This window comes from Dicentrarchus labrax, unplaced genomic scaffold (assembly GCF_905237075.1).
Source record: "Dicentrarchus labrax unplaced genomic scaffold, dlabrax2021, whole genome shotgun sequence".
NCBI lineage: Eukaryota > Metazoa > Chordata > Actinopteri > Moronidae > Dicentrarchus > Dicentrarchus labrax.
The window spans coordinates 16685333-16713028 of NW_026136712.1; the positions used below are offsets into that span (position 1 = coordinate 16685333).

Here is a 27696-nt window from a genome sequence, read left to right on the forward strand (position 1 = left end):
GTGTGTCTGTGCTTGTGTGTCTGTGCTTGTGTTTGCGCGTGCGCGGGCCCCCCTCTCGACGTCACCAGTCAGTGGTTTTTCGGGTTGATCCGACTTCTTTTGGCTGCCGTGAGTTCACTGTATTGTAAAGGGAACAGTGAAATCTAGGAGGAGGGGGGGTCGATTTGCCAAAATTTCTCCCGACTGGGCGCACATCCGGAGTCTCTCGACGATCCTAATTTATCGCACCTTACACCTTTTAAAGAAACTGAGTTTTATTTGTTTTTATTAATTTATTCTATTCCTCTTAGTTTATGGTTTACGTTAACACTCCGGGAGGGCAGAAATGGCGGCCAACATGTACCGGGTCGGAGGTATGTATGTCAATGTGGATCTTTTTTTTTTTTTTTTTTTTTTTCGGGTATCAAACAGAAACCCTGTGTTTTGTTTTTTTTTTTTTTAATTTTTTAATGCAATACAGTTTTTGCAGCCCTCTGGGGATTATGTAGCGTTACTGTAGCTGTGTTTTCTGCGTCTTATAGTGTGCTACTGTTGTGTTACACTCACTGAGATGCGTTAAGTTGGAGCAGGAAGGTGAGAATTTCTAAATATTTGGGATTCAAAATGGGTCAGGCCTCGCGTCTGTCGTGGCCACAGCAGCTAGCCGCCAGCTTGCTAAACAGCTAGCTCACAATGTAAACATTTTTTAAATTGTCTGCAGCTTCTGTTGGGCTTTAGTTGTCGGATAATTAGAGCGGGGATATGGAGGACTGATACACAGAGACACCTCTTGACTACACATGTGTTTTGTAAAGGTTGTTAAAATGTTACCACGGGCAGTCTGAGGCTGCCTTTTGTATTTGCCTCTTCTGGCATGCAGCCATTAGTACGAGTCCTTATTTAGCTAACGTTAGCACCAGTAATGGCTCCACTCATTATCGTTATTGTAGCCGTGGCGCTCGTTTTACAGTATTTCTGCAATGCATCCAGCAGTCTTGGTGACCTTATGCGCCGGGTATTTGCCCCACTGTTCACCTACATTCACCCCCGAGGGTAATTAATTAGCGAAATTGGCTTTGCTCGCTAGTTAGCTTGTTAGCAGTCCACTGGAATTCAACATCACATTATAGTCTCGATTCATGGCGTCGTTGCGTCAGGTTGGATTAAACCTTACACCTCCTGTTCAACCCCTACACAAAGGGGGGGGCTTCAAAATCTGCATTAACACTGCGAGGGAGCTTAATTAGTAAAAGATACATGTCACTTAAACACAGACATTGTGCATCTTTTGCCCAGGTGATGTTATTGATGGTTTATCAATGGCCCCCTATCAGTTTATTTGCATTGTGTGTCACTTTGTTGTTCATTATAGCTGCAGTCCTCCTGCTGCCTTCAAGTGCTTTTTGTAAACTCCCAACTCTTAGAACTTGAAACTTGTTGGTGCATTGAAGTTTTTTATTTTTTTAAAAAGGTATTAATAACAAATCTGTCATGATACTGGTCTTTCTTCATACATATATTGATTCCTACTTTGTACAACACTGGCAATTTGAAGATAATAATAATATATATATGTGTCAGGGCTGGAATTTAATCTGTTTATCTATGTGATACACATATTTTGAATCTAGAGGCAGACAATTGTCACCTTTATGTGCACTGACTGAATGTCACCTGACATATTTACCTCTTCACTGAATTGTTTGCGTCTAGAAGTCTTTGCATTTACAATATTTCAGGCAGCGCTCAAAGGCAGCATTTTCTGTGGACTGAAGTTTTATGAAGTTACTGTATATTCTGCCCAGGCAGAGTTGAATTAGGGTGGATTTCTGTACTCTTCGGGCTAGGTGAAGTCATGTTTATGCTGATTTTGTTGATGAGCAATGGAAAATTATGACTTAGATATATCGTTGTCCTCAATTTATTTATTTTACAGAACCATAACAGTGTGGTAACTGGCTCACAGGCATTTAAAACCTTTCAGCACACATATAATTGCCTTTTTCTTGACCCTTTTGATAGTCTCTGTGGTGCTTGCTCATTGCAATTACCCAGTATATTGATGGTCTCCACATCTGTTTTTAACCTCGTCCTCTAGATGTAACAATTGCTGTAGTCATGACTTTTTTCTTTTATTCTTTTTCCTTTCTATTCACTCAGATATGCATGCTTGTAGTTTGGGCTCCACCGTAGCAGTGAACCATAAAGCTCAATGACGTATATAATAAATAAGGGAGAACTGGGAATAGGATGGTGGTTGTAATACCTACGTAGATATATACGTTCACTCCTTTGCCACTTTAATAGGTACACCTATACAATTTAATGCCACAAATATGGGCATAGAGCAGACCTTTTAATGTAGGGCAGCACATTAAAGTAAACAAAATCATGATGATGTGAATTGTTTTGGGGGGAGGCTCTGTACCAAACAAGATTTATTGGCCAGGGCATCTCTTCAGAGCTACAGTACTTCATTATAACGCTGTTTTGTCACTTATTTTACCTTTTATCAAAACATTGCAGCTCTTGCAACTTGTTTATTGCACTAGGCCATATTGCAGTTTTGATAATATTTTAATTAAATGTGCAGCCCTGCGCTTGTTGAGTGTCCTTGTTGACACTGTTACATCACCATTTACCGACACCCTCATTGATAGAGATGTAGTTAAATTAATACCACTCAGACATTGTTAATCAAAACTGAACGTTAGCAAAGGTGTAATTTACGACTGAGCTTCTGGACTGGATTTGATTTTAACAGGTGTATCTAATAAAGTGGCCACTGAGATCTGATACAGTGAAATGATGGGCGTGTGTTTTCTGTTGCAGATTATGTATTTTTTGAGAACTCCTCCAGTAACCCTTACCTGATCCGCCGGATAGAAGAACTCAACAAGGTAATGAGGTGTTTTCTAGTCATTTGTGTGTGTGTGTTTATGACTTTTTATGCCTGAGGGTGAATAGCTAGGATTCCTCTGTTTCCTTTTTCCACCCCCTTCTTTGCAATGTTCTGTGTATTTGCATTTTGGCAGTTTTAAGTGTTTTTAATATGATTGAATGCAACAGGTGTTCCCCCCGGTCTCCTAACTGCCGTTGATATTATAGGACACACCTGTGGGAGTGTATGTGTAGGCGGGGTAGATAATTGTAATGAAGATTTTGCACTAAAGACGCTGCTTATACCAGATTTGAAAAACAAAATGGTTTCATGTTTTTTCTGCCTATATTTGATCAGATGAAGAGTTGCCTGTTTTAGCTTCCTACCAGTATGTCACTTATATCACTCAAGAACAGACCAAAACTGATACGGTCTTTTGTTTAAATAATATATAAGCATCTTCAACAGGCATGTGAGAATAGCTTTTTCCTGTGTTGCATTTGCACTAAGATACTCAGATAAATGCATGTGATTATCAGATGATGTGGGCGGGAAAATGTCATATCAGGGCAGTATCAGCCTAAAAAAAAAAAAACATACTGAAGCTGTACGTTTATAAAATAAAGACTAGAAGAATTGTGATTATTGTAAGTGATAAAGGTCTGGGTGGACAAAATAACAGGAACTGCCTGCAGTTTGATTTAACGTTAAACAGTTGGCCTGTGTGTGTGTTGGGGCTGAAAGAGAATGGTTGGTTGGCTCTGCTCGATGGACATTTTCATGGCCACAGCTTATGGTGTTGCATTGTGTTGCAATACATTATGAGGCATTCCTGTTATTTTGTACATATCATTCACGTGAACACTGACATTAAATACAGCTACTCTTACCTACAAGCTCCTTTTAAAAAAAGCAGCACAAGTTGGAAGCAGTTTTCTCAAACTCATACTGCGACATCCATTCACTCTCCATCAGTCACAGCATTTAATAGTAGCTGAGTCTTAAAGCCTGTTGGCTTAATTATACAGCGAGACAATCAATCAATCATCTGATCAAAAGCGCTGTTGCTGCCTTGGTCAGCCTGTCATAGCAGCATAGTTTGACGAGCACACAAAGGAGCCAGGTCTCTTGGGAAATTAGAGCTTTGTACAGGGAGGTGTTGCCACCTCTTCTCAGTCAACCTGGATCCCTGTACCCTCTCTGTTTCAGACGGCCAGTGGGAATGTGGAGGCCAAGGTGGTTTGTTTCTACAGAAGGAGAGACATCTCCCACAGCCTCATCCAGCTCGCAGACAAACATGCAAGTGAGTAGTAACTCCAGTCAAATATTAGGACCTACAACCTTTTGTTTGGGTATCCCATGAATGAAACAGTTACAGTCTCTTTAAAAGCAGTTCAGTGTTGTAAGACACAATGCAGTTTCCTCACTCTTTATATTACAGGGAGTCTGTAGAGTTAATTTAAGTTAAATATGAATTTGACAGGTCTTTTAAAAAGTTGCAGTCTTGCTTTTAAAAGTGTGTTTTGGAAAATATTTGTATTGATCATGCTGTAACAACTAAAAACGAAACTGACATAGAACCAAGACTGATTTTCTATCATATCCTTCCTTACCTTTTTTTTTTGCCAGTATGGACATAAAAACGGTCTGAAATTGAATTTATAATGGTCTTCACGAGTTTAAATGCTCTTAAATTTAACCCTTTAAAATCTGCAGAAACCCTCTATTAGTTACACACAAATATAGAGACGAAACGATTAATCAATTAGACAGCGGGTAATTTGGATAATCGACTTTCTTTTAACGTTTGCTGGATTTAGCTTCACAAATGTGAGGATTTTCTGCTTTTTATGTTTTTTGATGGTTGGTCTGACAGCAACAAGCCATTTAAATGAGATTTTTTATTATTTATTTTACAATTTTCTGGCATTCTATAGACAAGACAATTAATTGGTGAATCAAATTAGTTTAATCTTTTAGTCTTGAAGTGGAGCAATCTGATTCCATCATCTTGGGTGGTACAAAAAAAATGTATGTAATGACTAAACGATTAAAGTGTGTAGGAACTAGTGTCATCTAGCAGTAAAGTTTCAGATTGCAACTAACTGAACACTGCTCGCGTCTGTATTTGATAGCCTGGGATTAAGGATGAGCTGTAAAAGTGTGTAGGAGAAACTATTATGAGAAAACTTAGTTTGTCCGTTCTTGGCTACTGTAGAAACACTGCGGTTCAACTTGGCGTCTGTAGATATAAAATGCTCATTGTAAAGTAACAAAAACACAACAGTTCCTATATTAACTTGATTACACACTAACGAAAACATACCTATGAGTATTATATTCAGTTTCTGCTAATAGATCCTCCTAAATGTTACACATGGGACCTTTAATCGAGAACATAATTGGCAGATTAATCATTAATAAATGTTAGTTGCAGCCCAACTCAAATACTTACAATGTAAAACAAGAAGCTGTTAATCCTCACATTTGTGAAGTGAGAATATCTGAATTTTCTTCTTTCTAAATCTTGATAAATGGCTATAACAATGAATTTATTATTAGATATCAGTTGTTGCTCAGTTATGACGTAACAAATGGGCACTGTAGCACCAGCCTGAAACTGTATGGTTTGTGTTTTCAGCCATCCTCAGTGAGGGTAATGTCATTATGGGCTTTTTCTGCTACATGTCAGACATTTCCAGCACGTTCTTTGCACATTGTAACATTTCTTTTCAGTATGATATGGTTTTTTTCTCATGACCACGGCTTCAGAGTGCAACCGTTCAGTTGCATAAATAGGCACTGCGGTGCGACTTGAAAATATGCCACTATTCATATTTAGGTATCACATTTATTTCTCAATTACTTTATTACCCGGAGGGAGAGAACTGGAGTGTGAATGTGGTTGTATGAGGAGAAGAAGGAAGGTGTTGTTATCACAACAACACCTGTTCTGTGTGGGAAGCCTTCTACCTGTTTCCAGGGATGTTTCACAATGTCCTTTTGGTCAGAATAAAACAAATTTTTGATCACTTTCTGGAAATAAAAAAACTCCCCTCTGCCAAAGCAAACCCACAACTTTGAGGAGGATGACTGAGATGACAAGACAAGCAGCCCAGACACTCAGAAGAATGGTTTCTAAAGTTTATATGACTGAGACTGACAAGAAAGACAGGAATGTATTGTGTGGCTAAATACTATTCTCTCTGTGTGGTCAGAGCGTTTGTGGAAAACCAGTTTTGCTGATTTGCCTACACTCTGTAAACATAAAGCAGCTGTAAGCACAAGAATATAAACCATACAATATGCAGGGACATATGCATTAATCGCAGCACAGTGCCAATTCTTTGAGCTATTTGGAGTCAGTCATCTACCAGCTGGTCAGCAGAAGAAACAGAAACAACAATAAAATTTAACACTGCCTACCACACTGTTTAAAAAAAAATAAAATAAGAATTCACACAATTTATGGCTCAGATTAGTTTAAGGGAAAACAAAAGGACAGCCAGTAAATCTGACTTACAGAAATAAAACATAGCGTGCTGAGTTGTGATACAAAAATATCGGCGTGTTGCTCTGAATGTTTACTGCTAAATTAGGGTAAACATGTCTGAAGGGAGCAACAGTGCTCTTAGCGGAGTGATTCTTGAGCCCCCGTTTGCAAAATTTGCACCCATTTTGTCTGTCATGCTGATTATTCATTGTAGCCCAAGTCCTCAAACAACAGCTTACGGCTCTACAGGAGAGTTAACTGGTCACTGGCACCCAAATCTCTGAAACAATACACATTTTTCAACCTACCCCCATTGTTATCAAGCCATACAGGTAGTTTTATTTGCCAGTATTTCAAAGTATCTGCCACTGAGATTGCGTCTGCCTCACCAACACAATAGAGGTGAATAGAACTGTGATTGCGGCATTCAAAGCATTTCAAAATTGGATTTAAAAAAAAAAAAAACTCAACAGAACCTGTGACTGCTTCTCCTTTTACCATTCCTACCTTGCAATATTTTAATGTATTTACACATCTACTGTTAAAATCCATACCCTGCCGTTAAGACCTTTAAAGTACCAACCACTCGCTAACCTCAGTGACAGATCTAATGTAGACTTCCTGTAGTTGCCTTACAGTGGTTTGCTAGTGGAAAGCTCTTAGTATGAAGCGGCAGCAGCAGCAAAAAAACCCAAAAACTTTCCATTAGCTGTGTCTTTACACAGCAATTACACTCTGCTATATCAAAGGAGAGCAGACGATCAGCAAACAGTGAGGCTGCTATCTGTTGGATGAAAGTAAGAACAGCAACATAATGTGAGAATGCATTTCTAAAGAGACAATGTTACACTAAAATCTGAACGTAAAGAGACACTGCTCTGTTGAATGAACTCAAGGGGTCATGCTTCAACTGAAGTGCTGTCGGGGGGGGGTCATACAGCATCTGAAACCCCGTTCCCCCACACCGATACGATGTTGGTATTGGGCGGGCGCTGTGTGCAACAATTGGCCGTGTGTGCAGAAGTGAGAGAGCAAGCACTTTCTTATTTACATCCCTTTTTCTGTACAAATGAGTGCAACACCGTGAATGCCTTCCAGGAAGACTGTCACAAAGTGTTTGTCACTATTCCCATTTGTACAATACAGCCCGCCAGAAGAGGCTGTTCAGAACAACTGTAAACACTTTTGTCTTTGTCATACTTGTTCATCTGGAGCCGTTGTCGGCCTAAATGGCTCCAAAGGGTTTAGCTCTGGCAGAGTTATCCCCTGCTGTGAGGCCACTGTGAAAAAAGCACACGGTCACAGCCTGTCAAACCACGGTGCAGCTAAGGGGCAGGTTATACTGGAACAGAAATGCACGACGTGTCCGACCACGTTGGTAATCACAAGTGTTTATAGTCATTCAGTGAGAGGGAGGACATCCAGTATTGTTTTAAATTTGTGGATTACGGCACATGTTTTCAGACGTTATCTCTCTCCTGGAAGACTTCATAGTGTTGCACTCAACATGAAAGAAGACTCAGAAAGAAAGAAATTCAAACTCTGGCTCCTCACCTCTGCACAGCTGGCCAATCACAGTGTGAAGTGGGTGTGAGATTGTCACTTTCGGAAAGTTACAGAAAGGTGTGGGGGGAGGGGTTCTTCCAGAACTGTTCGACCATCCGATTAGCACCTCTGAAGAAGCATACTGGCAGCTTAGAGTGTGATATATATTGGTACAGTGGAAATAGGGAATCTGGGGCCCTGTACGATTTTCTAACAGGGCTGTGACGCTGTACTAGTGCCAATACTAGCTTGTGAAAACAACTGGTGTAATAATAGGTAGTTGCTAGTGGCAGAGGATCTTTCTCTAGATACAGGCCTGCACTGTGTTAACAGGGATTTAAAATGTTTATCTGCTGTGTGGCATTATGTGCCGACTCAGTCTCAGCAAACCAGCCAATCCAGTGTTTATGGATGTGTTCTTAAAATTAAATTTCTAGTGATAGGCGTGAGCCAAATAGCTTGGGTGTCTTTAATGGATGGCATCAATAGTTTGTGATTGCAAAGCCCTCGAGAGCCGTTTTACCAGCCTATTGTTTTATATGTGAAGGCAGCACAGTAATGGAATATCATTAAGTGGGGTTGTATGAAATCTTAGAGATAAATGGAGGAGTTGGGCTGAAACCATTTGTAACTTTTATAATCTGTTCAGTAATTTATCCGTCACGAGTAAGCTACTGTCTTGTCTCTTGTGTCATCTTTTGTTCAACTTGCCTTTGTGACACATGTATACCATTTTAATAGGAATGCACGATAATTATCGGGGCCCGATAATGGAAAATATGTTATTATGAATTATCCAACTAAATTAAATTACAGCCAATAAATCCTCGTTTCATAATAATAATGATTATAAACAGTTGATAGGCTTTATGTTCTATTAAAGCCACAGTATGTTTGTGACATAATTTGATCTTCCTTATTATAATAAATAAATAAATGAACATTTGGAGAGTCAGAACTGTCTAGATTTAGTTAAAACACAGCTATGGAATATTAAATCCTCCATCTTTGCTCACTACATCTTAGACTTTCTTACCCTCAGCTGTGCATAAACTACAGGTGAGCTTCTTTTTGAAATACAAAAATATAAAATGATGGGTTGTCTTATCGGTATCGGCCATGAAAAGCAGACAATTATCAGTTATTGTATCTGCTGAAAACAAATTCCTAATTTTTAACATCATTAAAATGTTTTCTGATGTCATTTTTTCCTCTTTGTGCCTTTTTGCAGAGGAGTTGGAAGAAGAGAAGGAGAGTCCGACAGAGACAGATTTAACAGAAAAACAGAAACACCAGCTTCGCCACAGAGAGCTCTTCCTGTCCCGGCAGTATGAGAGTCTACCTGCGACACACATCAGGTGCAGTACAAAGACTCACACATATATTGGACCCTCATATGCAGGCAGTGCCCATCGACAGTCACTCATCCAGCCATGAACAGACGAATTGAGTGCTGCTCACTTCCTGTGTTTGACATGGTACTTGTTCTTTTCCTCTCTCCCTATTAGGGGGAAGTGCAGTGTCGCATTATTGAACGAGACTGAAGCCGTTCTTTCATACCTTGACAAAGAGGTGAGTTAGAAAGAAAAAAAAATATTGTCATCTCTTACTGGTTTTTGCTTGCTGCAGTGTCATAGCAAGTCTGGTCATAATTTATATGCTTTATTTGTAACTATTACTTCCACTGTAGAGTAATCAGTTGTTTATTTTCTTAATTTATCATTTAGTCCATAAAATGTATGTGAAATATGCAGTATACAACTTTTTTTAACGCCCAAGACGATGAGAATGGTGTCAGATTGCTCATTCTGTTCGACCAACATTTCAGGACTAATTTATTATCCCATAATAAAGAGAAAACAGCAAATACTCACTTTCGAAAAGCTGGAACCAAAATATTACGATAGATTATCAAAATTGTTGCCAATTGTTATTCTCTCGTTTGACTTATCAATTAAACAACTATTCATTCCCGCTCTAGAAAAAGTCAGGTTTTTCATTAATCATCAGTATCATCCTACTAAAACTTTCCTTTATTGTTTTTGTAAGCCTGTAACTTAAAATATGCATGCTGATTGATCTTGTTGTTTTCGTCAGGATACGTTCTTCTACTCGTTGGTGTATGACCCAACACAGAAGACCCTTCTGGCCGACAAAGGAGAGATCAGAGTGGGACCGCGCTTTCAGGCAGACGTACCTGAAATGCTACAAGAGGGTCAGTCAGAAGTGCACATGATTCACTTCACATGTGATTTATTTATTTTTGGAAGGGTGAACATACGAAGGCTTTGTTCTAATAGTGGCTTTTTGGGTCAAGTATTAATGTTAACTTCAGTCAATATTACAGAAAAGCTGACTTACTTTTCTTGCTAGTTTAAACAAAGTTGTTAAATATTACACATTTTGGGGTTTTAATTTTGCAGTTTGCTCACTGAAAGCATTTCTTTAGAGCTGTAGAACTGAAAGTCTAAAATCAGTAATGTTTTGAAGATATTAAATAAAATAATTATATGTACACAGTTAACTTTAGTGCTGTCTGGTACCAGCATATAGTATGTGGACATTTAACGATAGTAGCTCCACCAGAAAAGTTGATTATCACAATTACAATATCAAGCAAATAACAAATATATTATTCAGTTTTTCAACTTTCGGCTTGTGTTCAAGCTCCTGTGCTGTGTGTAAGCTGTTGTCTCTGTGTGTCCTGCAGGTGAGGCAGATGACAGGGACCAGTCCAAGCTAGAAGAGAAATTGTGGGATCCAGAGTGTCCACTCACCAACAAACAGATAGACCAATTCCTAGTGGTGGCACGGTAAGACCTTTCACCTCTGACCGCTACGCTGACAAACCACCCGACCAAACAGTTTCATATAACAGCATGTTGTGAATTTGATTCCTCCAATTTGCAGCTGCAGCCACTTAAACTCACTAAAAGGCAGATGGAACAATTTGATTAAAGTATTAGACTATTAGAGCCCTTACTGCAGTGACACTTACATAATTCACTGCCATTATTTTCCTCTTCGTGGATGATAATGCAAATATAATTGCAAAAGTAATAAATGCACATTGTTGTTTGAGGGATAGTTTTAATGTAGGGCTTATTATTTTATTTTACAAAAACATTGGTGTGAATTTATCGCAGTTTCTTTTTACATTAAACATGGTTGAAAATTGCATTAAAAACAATAATACAAGATTTGTGTTTATATCAGGTATTACATGACAAATTATTGTTTGATTTATGATCAGCTCATTTCTGTTTTTGCATCACTTTTTGCTCCCTATTACTGGAGGCATGCTGTAATGAACTGGTCCATGAATCTTACTGTGTTTTATATACATATATATTCTGTATGATAGTAATGTATGTGGTTGTGTATTTTTTTCAGGGCGGTTGGGACCTTTGCTCGAGCGTTGGACTGCAGCAGTTCAGTTAGACAGCCGAGCTTACACATGAGTGCAGCTGCAGCCTCACGAGATATCACACTGGTGAGTTGGACACAAATAAAGGCACATAACACTGCACTACCTGACTTTAATGATAGATTTTAACTCCTTTTTCTGCGTCTGTCGGTTGCAGTTCCATGCGATGGACACACTGCATCGCCATAATTACGACCTGTCCAGCGCGCTGAGTGTACTGGTCCCAGCAGGCGGCCCCGTGCTCTGCAGGGATGAAATGGAGGAGTGGAGTGCCTCGGAAGCCGCCATGTTCGAAGAGGCACTAGAGAAATACGGGAAAGACTTCAACGACATCCGACAAGACTTTGTAAGTGTGTGTTTCGTTCAGTTTGTTGTAATGGGATGTCAGTCATCTGCAACAGCTAACTGCATGAGGTGACTTGAATGATGCCTGATGCAAAAATAATACCTTTTATTTTAATTTAGTTATTTTTAGTATCTGGTGTTCAGGTGTTTTTAATGTTATATTTTCATGATATTTTTATGTAGTCAATCATGATTTTACCTGCAAATTCACACGATTCAAAGCAAGATATAAGGAGCAAAGTCAGCTCTAAATATGGCTAATCTCTTACCCCTTGTTCTTGCATTTACGTTTTTGTTTTTACCAGAGAAAAACTAGTAATTCTGTTCAGTTCACCCCAAAAAACCTGTGAAAAATCTATGACGTACTCTCGGACGTTCACCTGCTCACCCTTTGCAGTCTTGAAACATGGCTGTTCAGATTTTTATGCTGGGGAATAAAGGTATTAAAACATTCTCAAGTCACTCCTCCAGTGCTTGTGATAAACTCAAGCAAAGATAATTGCTAGTGACCGAAGGTCGCTCACTATGACAGCTACGAACAGAAGCGGTGTTGAGCTGTATTTTGTTGGAAAATGTGCCTTTTGAAAATTAATTTTCATACTGATGGAAAGTGGAGAAGTTTGATTATGCTGCAGATGTGATTTGAGAAGTTTCTATGGATATTTTGGTACTTCCTTCATACTCAGTGAAAACTTGCCACAATGGGAATCCAGTAGTCTGCATGGATTCAAGCTGACCACACATCCTGTTCTGCAAAGAACAAAATCACCAATTTTAGCAGCCCCCTTCAAACCTGAGGGGAATGATTATTTGATTCTATTGAACTTTCCTTCCCACCATCTACCTCTTCTGTACAATAAAGGCAGGATATGGCTGTATGTGGCACCAGGTGCTCATGAATACTTATTAAATGTGTGAATTGCCGTGTGTATGTCTGTGTGAGAGTGCGTGTTTTCGTCTGGGGCTCAGAGCCAAGCAAAGCCAGTAGCTTTCAGACTCTGGTCACGATGCTTCTAACTCATGAATATACATGAAGGCTTTCGCACCCAGATGGCAAGAACATGAGATATTAATATCATTAATTTGGTCTGTCTCTCTCTCTCCCCCTGCCCCTCCTCTCCACCCTTCCTCATTCTTTCCTCTTGTGAAGCTGCCATGGAAGTCTCTGACTAGTATCATAGAGTACTACTACATGTGGAAGACCACAGACAGATATGTGCAACAGGTGAGACTAATTCAGTATTTTCATAAAAACAAAATATATACATTTTAAGGGGCTTTCTGCTGTGATGTGGACAGTTTTTGCCTTTTAGTTCCAAGGCTGAAAGGTGCCCTGTGGAGTTTGTAAAGAAAGTTTCCGTTTACTTGCAGTTTCGTACTAAAACACATTGTGTGCATCCTTGTAGCCTACCTCATAAAACATTTGTATAGCCCCCTTTCTTTTTTTTTTTTTTTTTTTGCATTTCTAACTTCGTAAAGTAAATTTTTCAGTTCAAATTATTTTTATGCCTTTAGATCTTAAAATTATATATTACATAGTTCTGTAGTTATGTTCTGCACGTCCTTTCCGCTACTTTTATTGGCTGCTGCATTAGAAATGGGTACTCCAGTGATTTAGTATTGCACTTTCATTAAGTTGGAGGACTTGTGAGAGACCAATTAAAGAAAGAATAGTCAGAATCGATGTAGCAGGAGCTCAGAAAGTTTAGTCTGTACTGTGACTCACAATGTAAAAATGTTCCCATACTGCAACTCAATAGCACCTGCCTGATAAATGCCTAATCTTTGAAAGTCAATGCGCCTGCAGGCAGTTTTTGTGTCAAACATTTTGTCATTTGGCATCATCTGGGTCACTTATTTCAGATTTGAGTAAACTCCCTCACTCCAGAGCAACAGAAGACATTAAACAGCTCATTTACAGACAGAGTAGTACTCCCAGTGACAAATAAACAGACTTTTTATAAAAATAAAAAAAACACAGTAAACTGAAGTGAAGTAAATTTTGGGCACAGAAAAAGCTTAGAAGATTGTCAAATAAGCAAAAGTGAGAGCTGAGTTATTGGGGACACAGCTCTTAGAGGAGTGGTCACTTTGAATAAGAGCATCGACCAAATATATAACATGATTGTCAGCCCTTTTTGTGCCAAAGGGTTTTTTATGTAATTCAGCTGTTATCAGTGGAACGTGGCTGCAAACAATCACATGTCAAGAAGACAAGAAGGGAAACACCTTTGAAATGCATGAACGCATTCAATGATTATCTGTCATCCTACACTCCTATTTTCAGGCTGTCTATCAGAGTTAATTTTGAAAGGTGTCAAACTGTCTGAGAGGATCTTTATGAGAGACAGCTGTTGATTTCCTTTTTTTTTATTAATGAATCAATCCACTGTGTTTGTCTCTGAGCAGAAGAGACTGAAGGCAGCAGAGGCAGAGAGCAAACTGAAGCAGGTTTATATCCCCACATAGTAAGTCACTTCATTTCACATTTATAGACGTTGGTATCATTGCTGTACCTGTGGCTGCAAGACGATCATTGTTTTATGCATAATTGATATGGTGAGATTTACAGCACTGCAGAAGGCAGCTGCAGTCAAGTCTGTTTCTTAAATCTCTTCCTTCTCTTTGACAGTAACAAGCCCAACCCCAACCAGATCTCAATGACCAATGGCAAGATGGCGACAGTGAATGGAGCGGGCCCTGGGGCCTACCATGCAGCGGGCGGAGGCAGAGCCTGCGAGAGCTGCTATAGTGAGTTTGGTGTGTGTATGTGTGTTTAAGCATTGCAGCTGTGAAATTGAATCACAAGGGCAGTGAACAGGGGTCAATTAGAAATGAAAGGGAAATAAATGCAATGTTAGCCAGCCAAAGGATTCTTTTTCACTATTGAACTCACCAATTATCTGCTTATTTGTCTTGATAGCTGTTAATAATTTCACAAGGAAAAAAAACACAGTTCAGAACCCCCAAGTATTTAATTTACGGTGATATAACGCAAAGAAAAGACCAAATCCTCACATTTAAGAAGCTGCAAAGAATATTGGACATTTTCACCATGATAAATAATTTTTCTATCAACTAATGAATTGATAAATTGGCTTAATTAAGTGTTATTGTCTACCTTTTTAAACGCATGAATTGGTTTGCTGTCAACAGAAACTCACTAAAGCGTTAATACTCACTTGTGTTTTTCAAAATGACACCTGGGTGATGAAGCCAGCAGGAAGTATTATGTTTCAAGTTGTAGAAGTGCAACCATTCAACCTTAAAACAAATGAGTCACAAAATGTCTCAGAATTATATGATGAATTGCTGTTTATGACAACCAATGACTGGTTTTTGCTTTCATCACATTGTGGTTTAATTTCTTGCTCCAATAAGAGACTAAACACTGGAATCAGGATTAGATATGAATGAGCTGAATGAACAAAATCCAAACAATACCCAACCCTCCCGTACACTCACATTTGCTTTTGTTTTCTTCGCCGACAGAGTTTCTGGTTAATAAATGTACTCATCTTCTCAGTCAATAGCAGGCAGTGCAGTGTGATTTAGTCTGATGTGTGGACATTTATAAAATCATTTAGAGAGATACTTGAGACAGTGGAAGAGAGATCAATATGCTGAGTGTCTTTGGGCCAGTTTTCTCCAGCTATGCTTTAAACCTTCATCAATGCGTTTCGTACATTAACAGCCATGCAGTCGGCCCAGTGGTACTCATGGGGTCCTCCGAACATGCAGTGCCGCCTGTGCGTTTCCTGCTGGATGTACTGGAAGAAGTACGGAGGCCTGAAGATGCCAAGCAGAGCAGAGGCCCCCGAGGAGAGGACCTCCCCCAGTCCAGCAAGCAATGTAAGCTCAGTCAGAAGGAATAGATGTAAAATGGGATGTAGTGGGGGAGAAGGGTGAATCTGAATCCCCTAATCTTGTGCTCTTGAAAGATTACAGAGCAAAAAAAAAAAAAAAAGCACCGTAAATGAGTTCCTAAAAATGTTGATCTACACAGCTGCAGCACTGTTAAATTTAACATTATATACAATTATATATGTGGTGTTTCGAGCTGTCAACGTCAATTATTCACTGAGCTCAAAACATCACATACTGTGTCTCACATATTAGCTGTTAAAACATTCACGCACCTGTCACTTTTACTGCATGGATGAATTTTTCCAAGTGAGAAAACTGACCAGTTAGGAGATTTAGTTTCTGTATGTCTCCAGCTAGCAATGCAACATCTGTCCTGTATTTCATTGTAACTGACATTTAAAGGCCAAAGAAATTACATTATTTAGGAAATTATACCGATAAATATGCTATATTCTTGTTTCCCATGCACGTTTTTGGTCTACAGATGTTCTTTGTTAGGGATTGATTTGTCTAGAACACAGACCCAAAGTCCCACCCTGTGTCTGGGTTAAATAAGCCTCTTCCACAGGAGAGTTCCAGGTGGGTCCAAAATAAACTTTTTGGCTCATCTCCCAGTGCCAGGTAAATGGAGAAAATGCACCTGCCAAAAAAGTTTTTTTTTACCAGCCATAAAACTGCATCATAGCTTTGAGCTTTGTTTTAGCTAAGAGTTTCTGTGTCGCCACATCTTTAATAATGTGTAGATGTTTCTTATTGCAAAAACATAGACATTGTGTAGAGAACAGCAGTACGCTGATTTGATTTGATTTGTTGACAGTGGACACATTGGACTCAGCAGGGACAATGTGTAATAAACATAGCGATGTAAACCTGTTCCTACGCTGTGATCCCAAATTTACCAGTGCCAGTTATCTAATACAACAGACATGTATTAAATCCTACCTCCATGAAAGTTATATTGTTCTGTTTTCATCTAAACTGATTTCAGAAAGGTTCTGATTTAACTTTATGGTCATTTTGGAGGCCGTAAACACCTCCTAAAACATGACGATTAATGCCTGGAAGTAAATAACCCAAACAACATTACTCATATTCAAAAACTGATTAAGAAAATGAGTTTCAGGGACTTTTAAAAGCAGTTTTCAAATCAGCTGTTATCATTAGAGCTGTATTCAGTGGCCTTTTGTCTGTCCGTCCTTTCAGGAGCCTCGCTCACGGAGTCACGGTCCTCGTCAGTCCAACCACATGGTGCCAATGCGAAACAGCGGCAGCCCCAAGTCCTCCATGAAGACCAAGCAGGCTTTCCTGCTGCAGGCCACCCGCCTAACCAAGCTGGCCCGGCACATGTGCCGTGACATCATCAGGCTGCGCCGTGCTGCGCGCCGGCCCTTTGTCCCCATTAACTGTGGGGCCATAAAGGCAGAGTGTAAGAGCTCTTTCAATTCCTCCTAACTTCTGCCACATGGACACACACCTGCAGACAGAACACAACATATGCACAGACACACACAAACACACACACTCACCACCCTTCCTCACCCCGACTGCCCCACCATCAGCCCCCCCCCCCCATCTCTGCCCATCTCTGCCCCCCCCCGTCTGTCTCTCTTTCTGTTTTTATTATTATTGTTATTATTATTATTTTGGTTTTTGTATTCTCCCACCCCCTGTTTCCAATAAAGACTGCCTGTCCTCATAACTATGAGTTTTGATCATCTTTTCATTCGTGTTTTTATTTTTTATTTTTTTATTCTTTTATCTGTTATGGTAATTAGTCACTGTGAACTGAAGCCATTATTGAAATTACACACAAAGATTTATTGGTTGAACAGGGCTATTCTAAACGAGCACGCCTGCACACACATAACTGATTTTACTCCCATTATTAACAAGTAGACTGTAATAAGATCCAATAGAACTCATAATCTACTCTGAGCCGTATATTTGCTGAAGTTAGATGTAGAGAAAATGTATTTTACTAAGAGAAGCTCTATTTTGCACAGCGCCCCTTGCACAGGCGTGCTCACTCTGTGCTGTCATGGCTGAATGAGTTGTCTCGGCCACGAATGTTTATTGTAAATACTGAACCTCAGCTTCAGTGTGTTTGCCATCACCATTTTTTCACATTTTTGTTTTTTGCACACACATTTTCATGCTGTTAATCACGTGTGTTTTTTGTGAGTGTATTAGACAAAATGAATTGTGTTTTGGTTAATTATAAGCTTTAGACTGATTTGGACTGATGAAACTTGAAAGAAGGGAGGTTGTAGCTGAAGTTAAGGACCATATCTGTCTTGGTATAAAGAGTTAGCTGCTCTTGACTTCTTTGCTTGGCTGCATAGCCCACTGTAGATCAGGCTTAATCATAAGGAGTCATCATCATGTCTTCTTGGATGGTCCCTCGCCATACCATCCACTCAGCTGTTCTCCTGTGTTCAAATCATGCAATATTCATATGAATCCATCATGTTGCCTCTTGTAAATCCTGCGACCAGGATTTGCCATTCAGAGCCATTTCTCCCCCTGCACTTTGCCTCCTCGTCCTTCATTTTCTAACAACTGTTGCAATATTCTCATCTCATCTTCTACCTCTTCTTGCTCTTTTCTTTCATCACTGTGTGAATGTGAGAGTAGACCTCCAATAAAGTCACACCTGAAAGCATCTCTTCCGAGTCCTTGTGCTTCATGTGTCCCGTGTTATCTGTCCATCAACTCCACCACACTCAGAGGAACCATAGAGGCACGCCTTCCCCCCCAGCATGGACTCAACCTTCAGTGCCTGCTGTCATAATACCTTCATATTTTAATGTATGTGCATTTACAATATGTTTTTTGTTTTTGTTTGTGTGCGCATGTAAGCATGTACTTACATCTCTGTATTTGCATGTGGGAGAGATTATTTTTTTAGTGGACATGCCATCCCTGAAAGTAAGTCGCCATTAACACCTCAGACACTGACATTGACTGCATTTACATCCCGTGTTGGAGCTCTGCATTCATTTTAAACATTAAAGAGTCTATTTTCATTTACATAAGACATCCTTGTTCAAATCATAAAGAGGTTACCTTTTTACCAACAGTAAAGACTGATTGTAGACATAATTCTACCAACCCACTGACTTGGTTTTTACTTGCATGAGTCTGCAGAAATGTTAAACAGTATTTAGTATTCTTGGTCAGACAGTGTCTCAGCAGAGGGATCATGCAGTCTGAGAGATACAGCACTGGTTTGTAAAATGTGTGTATGTGTGTGTGTTTGGTTTAGACATGTTAAGGGTGTCCGAAGGGCAGGGGACTCGCCTACCCAAAACCAGAGCGGCCCAAAGGAGCACTCTGACCAGTGTTCTGCAGTTTCTAGGTAAAACAACACACACATAAGTGTTTGAGCAGTGAAATGTGACTTATTGTGCTCCATTGTTATGAATAATAGTGTCAAATCACAGGAATGTGAGTAGAAATTATTCAGATGGTCTGTAGGAGCCAGTTGATGCAGCTCCAGTGTGGTGTCTCTTCCAGAGTCCCGTCCGGCAGCCCACGCCCCTCGCTCCCACCGCACCCCAGGCCTGCAGACACCTCCCCCTCGACGCCTCCTCTCTTCTCTCCCACACGGCCCCCACGGCATGCTGGGAAAACGCAGCTACCATCACCACAGCAGGGCTGAGCCGGACAGGCGCTCAGGTACTCACACAGACACACATTTCTTTAAAAAAAACAGAGCTGAACCAATTTCACAAAAGTTATTATGAGCTGTTTTTCAATAAGACTGTTATTGCTTAACTTAATCCTGCCTAGAAGCAGAAAGTCATTACTTGTATTACATCTGTTGAACTCCCCCCCCCCCCACCACAAAAAAATTGGAAAATGCGTCCCGTCTTGCTTTTAAATAAGTTACTTATGATGTGAATGAACCTTGGGGACCAAACAGTGTTCATATCCAATGCTCTTGTCATCCTTTTGCTTGATAAAATCAAATTAGTGGACATACGCCCGGAGTTGATAACCTTTTCTGCCATTTCTTATCTAAACTAGCTCGTTGGAGAGAATGACAACTAATTCTAATGAAAACGAATCAGCAGATGGGGGTCATTTGGATAATTTGGATGATTCAACTACAGTCTGACACTTTGTTTTTTATTGGTAACTTCACTATTTTTACTGAAATTGAAACACAGTCATTTGTTGCACCACTTGTAACTAGGAAAAGTAATAAACTAATCAATACTATTTACAAGTGACAGATTCCCTCATGCATTCTTTGCATCTTTCTCTTGTTTTTGCAGAGAACCCAGGTACAACAGGTGGACCCCTCCTGGTAGGTGTCTTATACTCTCTCTTTTAAAAAAACCCAAAAACAAACCCTGTACAACTGCATCACTGCTTTTTTTTTAAATATTAAAATAATATTTAATTGTCTTTTTGCAGCATAACGGCCGCAACAGCAGCAGTGGAAACACCCGGGGTGGAGTGATGATCCGCAAGAGACGCCCCAACTGGATCGATGCCCCTGATGACAGCTTCTTCCTCGTCACCCGGGAGACCAGGTAAGCAAAGGTGACCCTATTCTGACCTCTGATTGGCTGACTGTGTGTGTGTGTGTATATGAAGGGAAAGCATGTGATACTGAGAGCAGACAGGGACAGCAGATAAGAGGCAGTTCCTCTGTGAGTTATTTTTGTCCTGTGGTGACCTCAGACAGCTTTACAACATATGTGACTAAATCCTAAAGCCTGCAGAGTCTTCTTGTCACTGTGCACCATCTAAGGTTGTAGAAATGTCTTGTTTTGAAAATGTTAAATCGATTAAAATCAATTTGAATTATTTATTTTCATCAAGACACTAATGCAGCTTATACGGCTAAGAAACCAATATTGACAGAGTGAATCCAGATATGTTTGGCTAGTTGGGTCAGCCACTGTAGTTTAGCCTAAGGAGATACAGTGTAGATATAAAGTCTGGTTAAGTATCGGCTTTTTGCTAGGGTGAATGTATAATTTAGAGGCAGCTTAAAAGTATGTTAGATCAGTATTAGAGAATGGTGTCGCCTGCTAGAGGGCTCAGTAGATCTATGACATGATAGGTTGAAACATTAATTGACATCAGATTAGTAATGGGTTTATGTAGGAATGCTTACTTAGATTATAATTGAACACCTAACCATATGTAAAATATGAAAAATCAAAACATTTTGAGAATTTTATAGATGAGGTTGTTGCAGGGACTTCGACCCCTGACCTCAGTATTTCAAATCTCCTGTCTATGGTCCTGAATTTAGATACTCGAGGCTGAACTTTGGCCTACCCAATATGATAGAAATGCTAGATTTACATACATTTAATTATTGCTGCCATGATCAGTTCAGTTACTTTTTGCCTATTCTAGCCAGGTGGCTCTAATGGTATGTGGCAATTTGGTCCAGATGGTTGAAATATCTCAACAACTTTACTTTTTTAAACTTTGATTTTGCCAATATTTTTGTCTAGAATTTGACATTTTTTGTTTTTCAGTGAACTGTCTCAACAGTTACTGGTACAGACATTCATGTTCCCCTCAGGATGAAATGTAATAACTTGTAAAAAAATTAATTTTTCAAATACTTTATGACTAAATAGACTACCCACAAAAGCCTCAGCTGTGCTAATTAGCATGCTCATGTGCGTGAGTATGTTGGCATGCTGATGTTAGCATTTACCCCGACAGAGCTGCAAGCATGGCTGTAGACTCTAAGTCTTGTTAAATGCTGCATTTGTAGAGATATTATTATTTATTCAAGACTCAAATTGAATTATATGAAATTGTGAGCAGAAATGTAAGATCTGATGATGATCAGCTGATGCTGAACGAATAATAAGGAAATAAAATTGATTAGCTCCTCCATAAACAGCTCTACACAGAATGTGATGCCTCAGCATCCTTTAATATTCTGCTTCCCACTGACTGATATAGGCGGGTATTGATGTTCTTTTGCCTTGTAAACAAATAACTTGCGTAAGACTGCAGTGCAAGTGTCATATTTAGTATCCATTTTGAAAACTACTGATCCAAATATCTCAAGAACCCCAAACAGCCGATTTTTTGCACATTCAGCTTCTCTTTGCAAACATTGACTATCATTTAGATATAGATACGATTTAATATACTGTTGAATAAACATGCATTTATGTTTCATACATAAAAAAAATCAGTTAATTTTATTTTTCTCACACATACATAGACTCACACTGTCTCACACACTCGTATGCACACAATGAGTCAATGTTTGCATGTCTGTATGTGAGAGAGAAAGATGTTCTTCCATTAAGCCTGTGTCTAAATGAGCCATGGCACCCAGCCCTCACAGCCGCCCTCCGACCGTCGGGGCTAAAATTAGAGCAGCTAACTGGTGCAGATGGGCCAGCGAGGAGCCAGGCACCGCTGGGTCTTGAGTGGAAATATCATTACCACATTAACCATGGCTGCATTCGTATGGATCAATCAGTTCGCACCAAGATCATGATGGCTGTGTGTTTGTGTTTGAGAGAGCGGGCATCATTCTGAATACCTTGCCCTTTGTTATATTATGCTGTCAGTTTCTTTCCTTTTACAGACAATGAATACTTTTCTGAACACAAGACATTAATAGATCTGCTCTGAAAGGCTGCTGCTAATGAGAAATGATCGGAAGTTTCATTTTCTCCCCTTCTCTGTCTCCCTATCCCACTCTTTCTCTCTCCCAGCATGATGAAGAAGCTGTGTGTCACAGAGCAGAGAGAAGGAAAGGGAGCTCACTCCCACATTTTTACACTGTAGGATTGGTACTTTCACTGAAAGATCCCCTCCAGACATGTATTAAGACATATATACAAATACCCTTTTTGGAACAATAATGTGTGTTGGATGTATTTTCCATAAAGTATAATTTCCATGTTAAAATCCATAAAAGGGCATCATCTACTTCTACCACATTAAAAATTCCAGAATCTATGAAAATGTACATTTTCTTTATTATTTAGGTTTTCTGCTGGACACAAGCTGTCTCCTACTTCACTGTGAAGTCCATTCTCAGTGTGTGTGCACTGGCAGCTTCGAGTTTCTACATGAATTGGACCAGGATTGACCTCCAAATTATTTGTAATGTCACAAATCACGGCCTTAAAATCAGATTTTCGATGAGCGCAGAGAAACATTTCACTTTCAACAGATAAAAATAGTCTCAAACTCTGCACATACATCATTCAGCACAGCGAAGCTCAAACATCCGACTGTATATTTTATCGAGTGGAGAGGGACTCTAGATCTGTAAAGGATCTGAGTAATAGTTCCATCGTTCATCGTACCGAATATAAGATACAGAGAAGTTGGATTTGGACAGAGAAATAACAGGACAAAGAATCAAAAATTGGACATGTTAGGAAACAGAACAAGAGAAAGCGAGATAGAAATGTAAATGAGACAGCTTGATATGTTTGAGCGTGGATTTACATGTTTGCTCTCCTTCTCCCGACGGCCAGCTGAACAGACAAACAGCAGAGCTTTAGATAATGTGCCACCAGAGCTAAATCTGTTCTGTTCCTCTCCGGTTTATATTCTGCTCTAACTCTAACCGACAATACGTGTCACGCTGTGCAGTAGTCACTCGCAGGGTTCATTGTACGTGTGTGTACTTTAGATGCACAAGTCTTGCATGCACTTTCAGACACGTTTACTGTACTCGGACCCGTAGGGACATAATATACACGGCAGCTCATCTTATCAACAGCAGGGATCTGATGTGTTTTCCGGTTCACAATACAAGGAAAACATCCTTGGTGCTGCAGAGAAAATTAGAGCTTGTCAAGAGGACTTTGCTGTGCATTATATTTCAAGTGTTTTTTTTTCTTGAAGGCCTAAAGGAAACCATGAGCAATCACTCAAACACTGTGGTTATGCATCTTGCATTTGTCTCGAAATGAATTCCATTAGTGCCGTGTCCAACATTTGTGAGTGCCCCATGGTCTTGGCTTTAGTGCTATTGGTCGCTGTGGGCTGAGACTTCCTGTCACAGCACAAAGCCTACTGCAGTCTGAAAATTACCACGAGCTCCTTTGTAAGCCTGAAAATCCTGCAGAGATGTACCTCTCTCTTACCTCATAACATATATATATTAAGAACTCTATTACTGGTGCTCAATACATTTTGAACTCTGCTTTAGTGAATCTTCTTGAAATGAGAAAAAGTGAGATTGTTTCTAATTACTTTTTCAGCAGCCTGAACTTGGCACCCTAAACTGAACTTTTACACTCAAATGAAATTTCTTTCATTATTAGTTTCTTCAGCTTATGTCCTGAATGTGTCACTTATTGCAGGGGAGGCTTTACACTTTAGTAAAGCCGTTATATTTAGGTGTGCTGAACACAGAAAACAGGAAACATTTTCTTCATAGATAGGAGACATTGCTAAAAACAGAATCTGTGAAAAACATTTTTACAACCAAACAATCAAGTGATTAATCACCAGTAGCATGGATTATTGTCATACTGCTACTAAACTTAGTATACATGAAAAATAAGCTGTCTCATAAAGCCCACAGCCCAAAGCCAGTTTCATCATTGTTTCAATGTGCTGGCATCCCTTTTTACTGCAGGCTGTTGCTGCCACATTGCAGTATAGTGCTGTACAGCAAGTGAGGATCCCATAGGTGGCTGCAGTAATGAGTCAAGTCTGTGGTCAGCTATGAATAAATAATGTATTAAAATAAGTATTTTCTGCAGGCTAATTTGATCTGTATTGTTTGAATATCAGGCACTCAAACACTATTCAAAACATACTCCATGAAGATTGAAACTGTCAACATAGATTTCCCAAAGCACACACAAGCAGTTAAAATCCACCTTTGGAAAAACGCTTATTTGCTTTCATGCTGAGAATTAGATGAGAAAGTGGATACCACTCTCGTGTCTGTAATATGAAGCTACTGCCAGCAGTCAGCTAACTTAGTGCGGGGGGAGGGAGACAGCTAGCCTGGCTCTGTCCAATGGGTAACAAAACCTGCTTCCAGCACCTCTAAAACTCACCGATTAACAAATTGTATCTCGTTTATTTAATCCATACAACAACAAAAAAAAAAACGTCAATTTCTTGGTCAGGAAGCTGCCTAGAGTTTCAGCTGGTTGCCTGGCAACTGCTCAGAGCCAAGGGCGTAACCTCCCCTTAACCAGGAAGTTGTTGTTTTTTTTAATTTGATATAATCTGTTAATTAGTGAAATTTAGAAGTGCTGGTAGGTGGGATTTTAAATTGGGAACTAGCAATGATTTCCCCGTTTCCAGTCTTCGTACTGCGCTCCCCTCTAATAGCTACCCTCCGCAGCAATATTATAAGATGTATAGGTATTTACTTCTGTGATGGATAATTAAATGTAAGCACTCTATCATTTTAACCAACATAAAGTGACAATTACTGTCAACAACTACAGCTCCAACAAGGCTCTGATAGTGGGAAAGTGTTAAGATGTAAACTAACAAAATAATAGTCATTTTATTGGGGTTAAAGCTGCTCCAATCAATATCTTTATATTAACAACGGATCATATTACTATGTGTAATGTGTAACCCCCACAGATAATTATCACCCAGCACTGCAGTTCTACTGTCTTTCAGCTCATTATATTGCTTGTACGGTTTCAAAGTTTACATCAGCCTTGTTTCCAGATATAGCAGGCAGCACCAAACAAACCAAATAATGTTATAGTGCAGCATTTAGCACTTAAATAGCCAGATATTTTTTCTCAGGGGGGGTTGGTGGAGACCCAAACAGAGCTATAAGAGTGCACATACCAACTTCACATAGGTGATGATATGTCCGTGTTGAGTTCACAAAATCATCAATTTGTGCTTTAAAATGACAACATGTTAAAATTTTACTATCTAGGACAGTAGTAGAAAACTCCAGAACATACTTCAGCTTTTCAGACAGACTGATAAAAGAACACGTCTATGATCAATAAAAGTTACTGAAACTATAAGAACAAAGACTTTCTAGGAAGGAGGAATGGGCAATCTGGGAAATGGGTTAAGAAGTACACCAAAACAAAACATTATACTACAAATTAACTGTTACATGCACGACCACCTAAAGAACTAGTTTTCATTGACAAAACAAATCTCACCACGAGGTCCATTTAATAAACTGTTCTGGAGCTACTTTAAGGACTTCTCGTCCATGTTGGCTTAAAGTTTGAGGTTAAAAAAACATAATTCTTGACCTTGGAAACCATAATTGGGAAAACTGGTGATTATTTCGTCTACGATTCAACAGTTACTACTTCTATCTACTGTTTCCAAGGTCAAGCATTAACTCAATTTGGAGCTTTTGCTAATATTAGCTTTGCATTACTGTATCTTCTTCTGCACTTATATCCTGTCTTGTCTCCACCCCTGCAGGAGGGCCAGACGGCTGCTGTCCCGCTCCCAGCTGAGGCACGCTTGCCGGCAGCCCTGCGAGCAAATCACCCTGCGCAGGGTCTCCCAGGGCCCGCCGCAGGGTCTCGTCCTCGCCCCTCCTCACCCTCACCCCAGCCTGAGGATGCGAGGCCCCATCGTCATCCACGACTGATTGGATCCTCCGACCTCCACACCTCTAATGCATATACACTAACAATTTCTCACCTCCTATTCTAAAAAAAAAACCTTTGCTTTTAGTCCCTTAAAATACCGTTATAATCCTTGACAACACTTAAACAAGCTATCTAACTGTTGGTAACAGAAGGATGTGATGCAATAGAAACATACACCAGACCTGACCTGACAGCAAGTGCTGCCTGTTGTTAATCCCCTGGGAATGTGTTTGTATGTGTACATACTGTATTTGGATGCGTGTGTGTGTGTGTGTGTGTGTGTGTGTGTGTGTGTGTGAGATCATGTCAACAACACATGAAAAGAACGAGGGGAAGTTGACGTGCGCTGTTCTTGGTTTTTATGGATGGACATAACGACGGAACTTTGTGTGACCTTTTGTGTTGATGGTGAATTGTTGTGAAGTTTTATCAGTTTGTATAAAGTTATTTTGGGTGGGGGCATGGGGCTGTATGGGTTAGGGTGGGGAGGGCGGGGGTGGGATTGCATTCTTGGGGGGACTGAGGTTCTTTTAAAAATTGGAGAAGAGGCAAATGTCCCAACGCTTGACGTTAAAAAGATAATGCACTATACGAAGACTGAACCAGCGGCCTTTTTTTACGAAAACGGCTGCTTTAAAAATTGTGTTTTACCTGCAGTTTTTCACTCTCTTTCTGAAGTTTAAAATCAATGAGCTGGAGCCGGTGTTGAAGACTGACAACCTGGAGACATTATTATACAAACCTTCTGTAACTCTACCCAAAAAGCTGTCGGTTAATCAAGACGAATCTGCAGGAAAATATAACAAGGGGAAGAAATAGAGAGCCAGCTTACATCAAACAGCATAAGCCTCCCTCATGAACCAGTGTATAATATATTGTATATCTCATTACGGCACTGTAAATCTTCTCATCCTATTTCTATGGCCGACTGTACCTACCTAGCCCTAACATGGGGTACTAAAGCACTTCCTTTGCAGCAGAAAAGGGCATGGATCTGTCATATTTTCCTCAACGCTGCGATGTACCTGCAACATTTTGAGGCAAAAAAAAAAAAAGATGAGCAACTTTGCCAGCAAGCTGTTTGCTTACATTTAATTACATTTAATCTTTAAAAGCCAACAGTCATCCTGTTTTCAGACCTCTCTATCTCTCTATCAATCTCTCTCTTCCTTGCTAACATGACAATATTGCCTCAAAAAGTTGCCGGGTCGACCCATCCAGCATTCAGGTGTGTTTAATTATGAGTTTTAAAACTGGCATCGCCGCCGCATGTCTTTGAGGCGAGAGCCTCGGTTGACCGATTGGGTCACATGATTTCTTCTCTTTCATTCAGAATGTTTATGTTAGTGTTTCCTGTATGTCATGTGTTGAATTATGAATATGCTGAGAATAATAAATAAAAAAACAACAAACAACAACAACAACACAATGCCGGATTATGGTGTCCAGTGAGTCATTTTGTGGTGTTATTTTCTGACAGGCTGCCCTGTCTCCCAGCCACCTACTCCGTCTCTCTGTCTTTGTGCTGCTCTTGAGGGGGAGTGTAATAGATGATATACACTGTGGCCTGTGTGAGGATGTTGTAAAATAC

General features: G+C 39.8%; 1 protein-coding gene across 5 annotated transcripts; it reads left to right on the plus strand.

Annotated features, from left to right (window-relative positions):
- The first annotated feature begins 105 nt into the window (after window positions 1–105).
- On the plus strand, window positions 106–26552 carry mta3 (metastasis associated 1 family, member 3). 5 transcript variants are annotated; one of them, XR_007886897.1, is made up of 19 exons: window positions 106–353; window positions 2812–2879; window positions 4070–4163; window positions 9130–9256; window positions 9407–9470; window positions 9996–10113; window positions 10609–10711; window positions 11292–11391; window positions 11483–11671; window positions 12821–12895; window positions 14080–14138; window positions 14303–14430; window positions 15365–15522; window positions 16741–16963; window positions 18803–18895; window positions 19054–19215; window positions 19567–19674; window positions 19818–19849; window positions 19960–20042. XR_007886897.1 is itself a non-coding variant. In XM_051417661.1 (19 exons), exons 1-19 carry the CDS (start codon window positions 326–328, stop codon window positions 26102–26104), a joined length of 2112 nt encoding a protein of 703 aa, XP_051273621.1. In that variant the 5' UTR covers window positions 106–325; the 3' UTR covers window positions 26105–26552. The 5 variants fall into 5 exon arrangements, 4 of the variants coding, with proteins under 4 accessions (XP_051273621.1, XP_051273622.1, XP_051273624.1 ...); XM_051417661.1 differs by lacking the exon at window positions 19567–19674 and adding an exon at window positions 25933–26552 and having other exon boundaries at window positions 19960–20078; XM_051417662.1 differs by lacking the exon at window positions 19567–19674 and adding an exon at window positions 25933–26550 and having other exon boundaries at window positions 14303–14421; window positions 19960–20078.
- Window positions 26553–27696: the final 1144 nt, after the last annotated feature.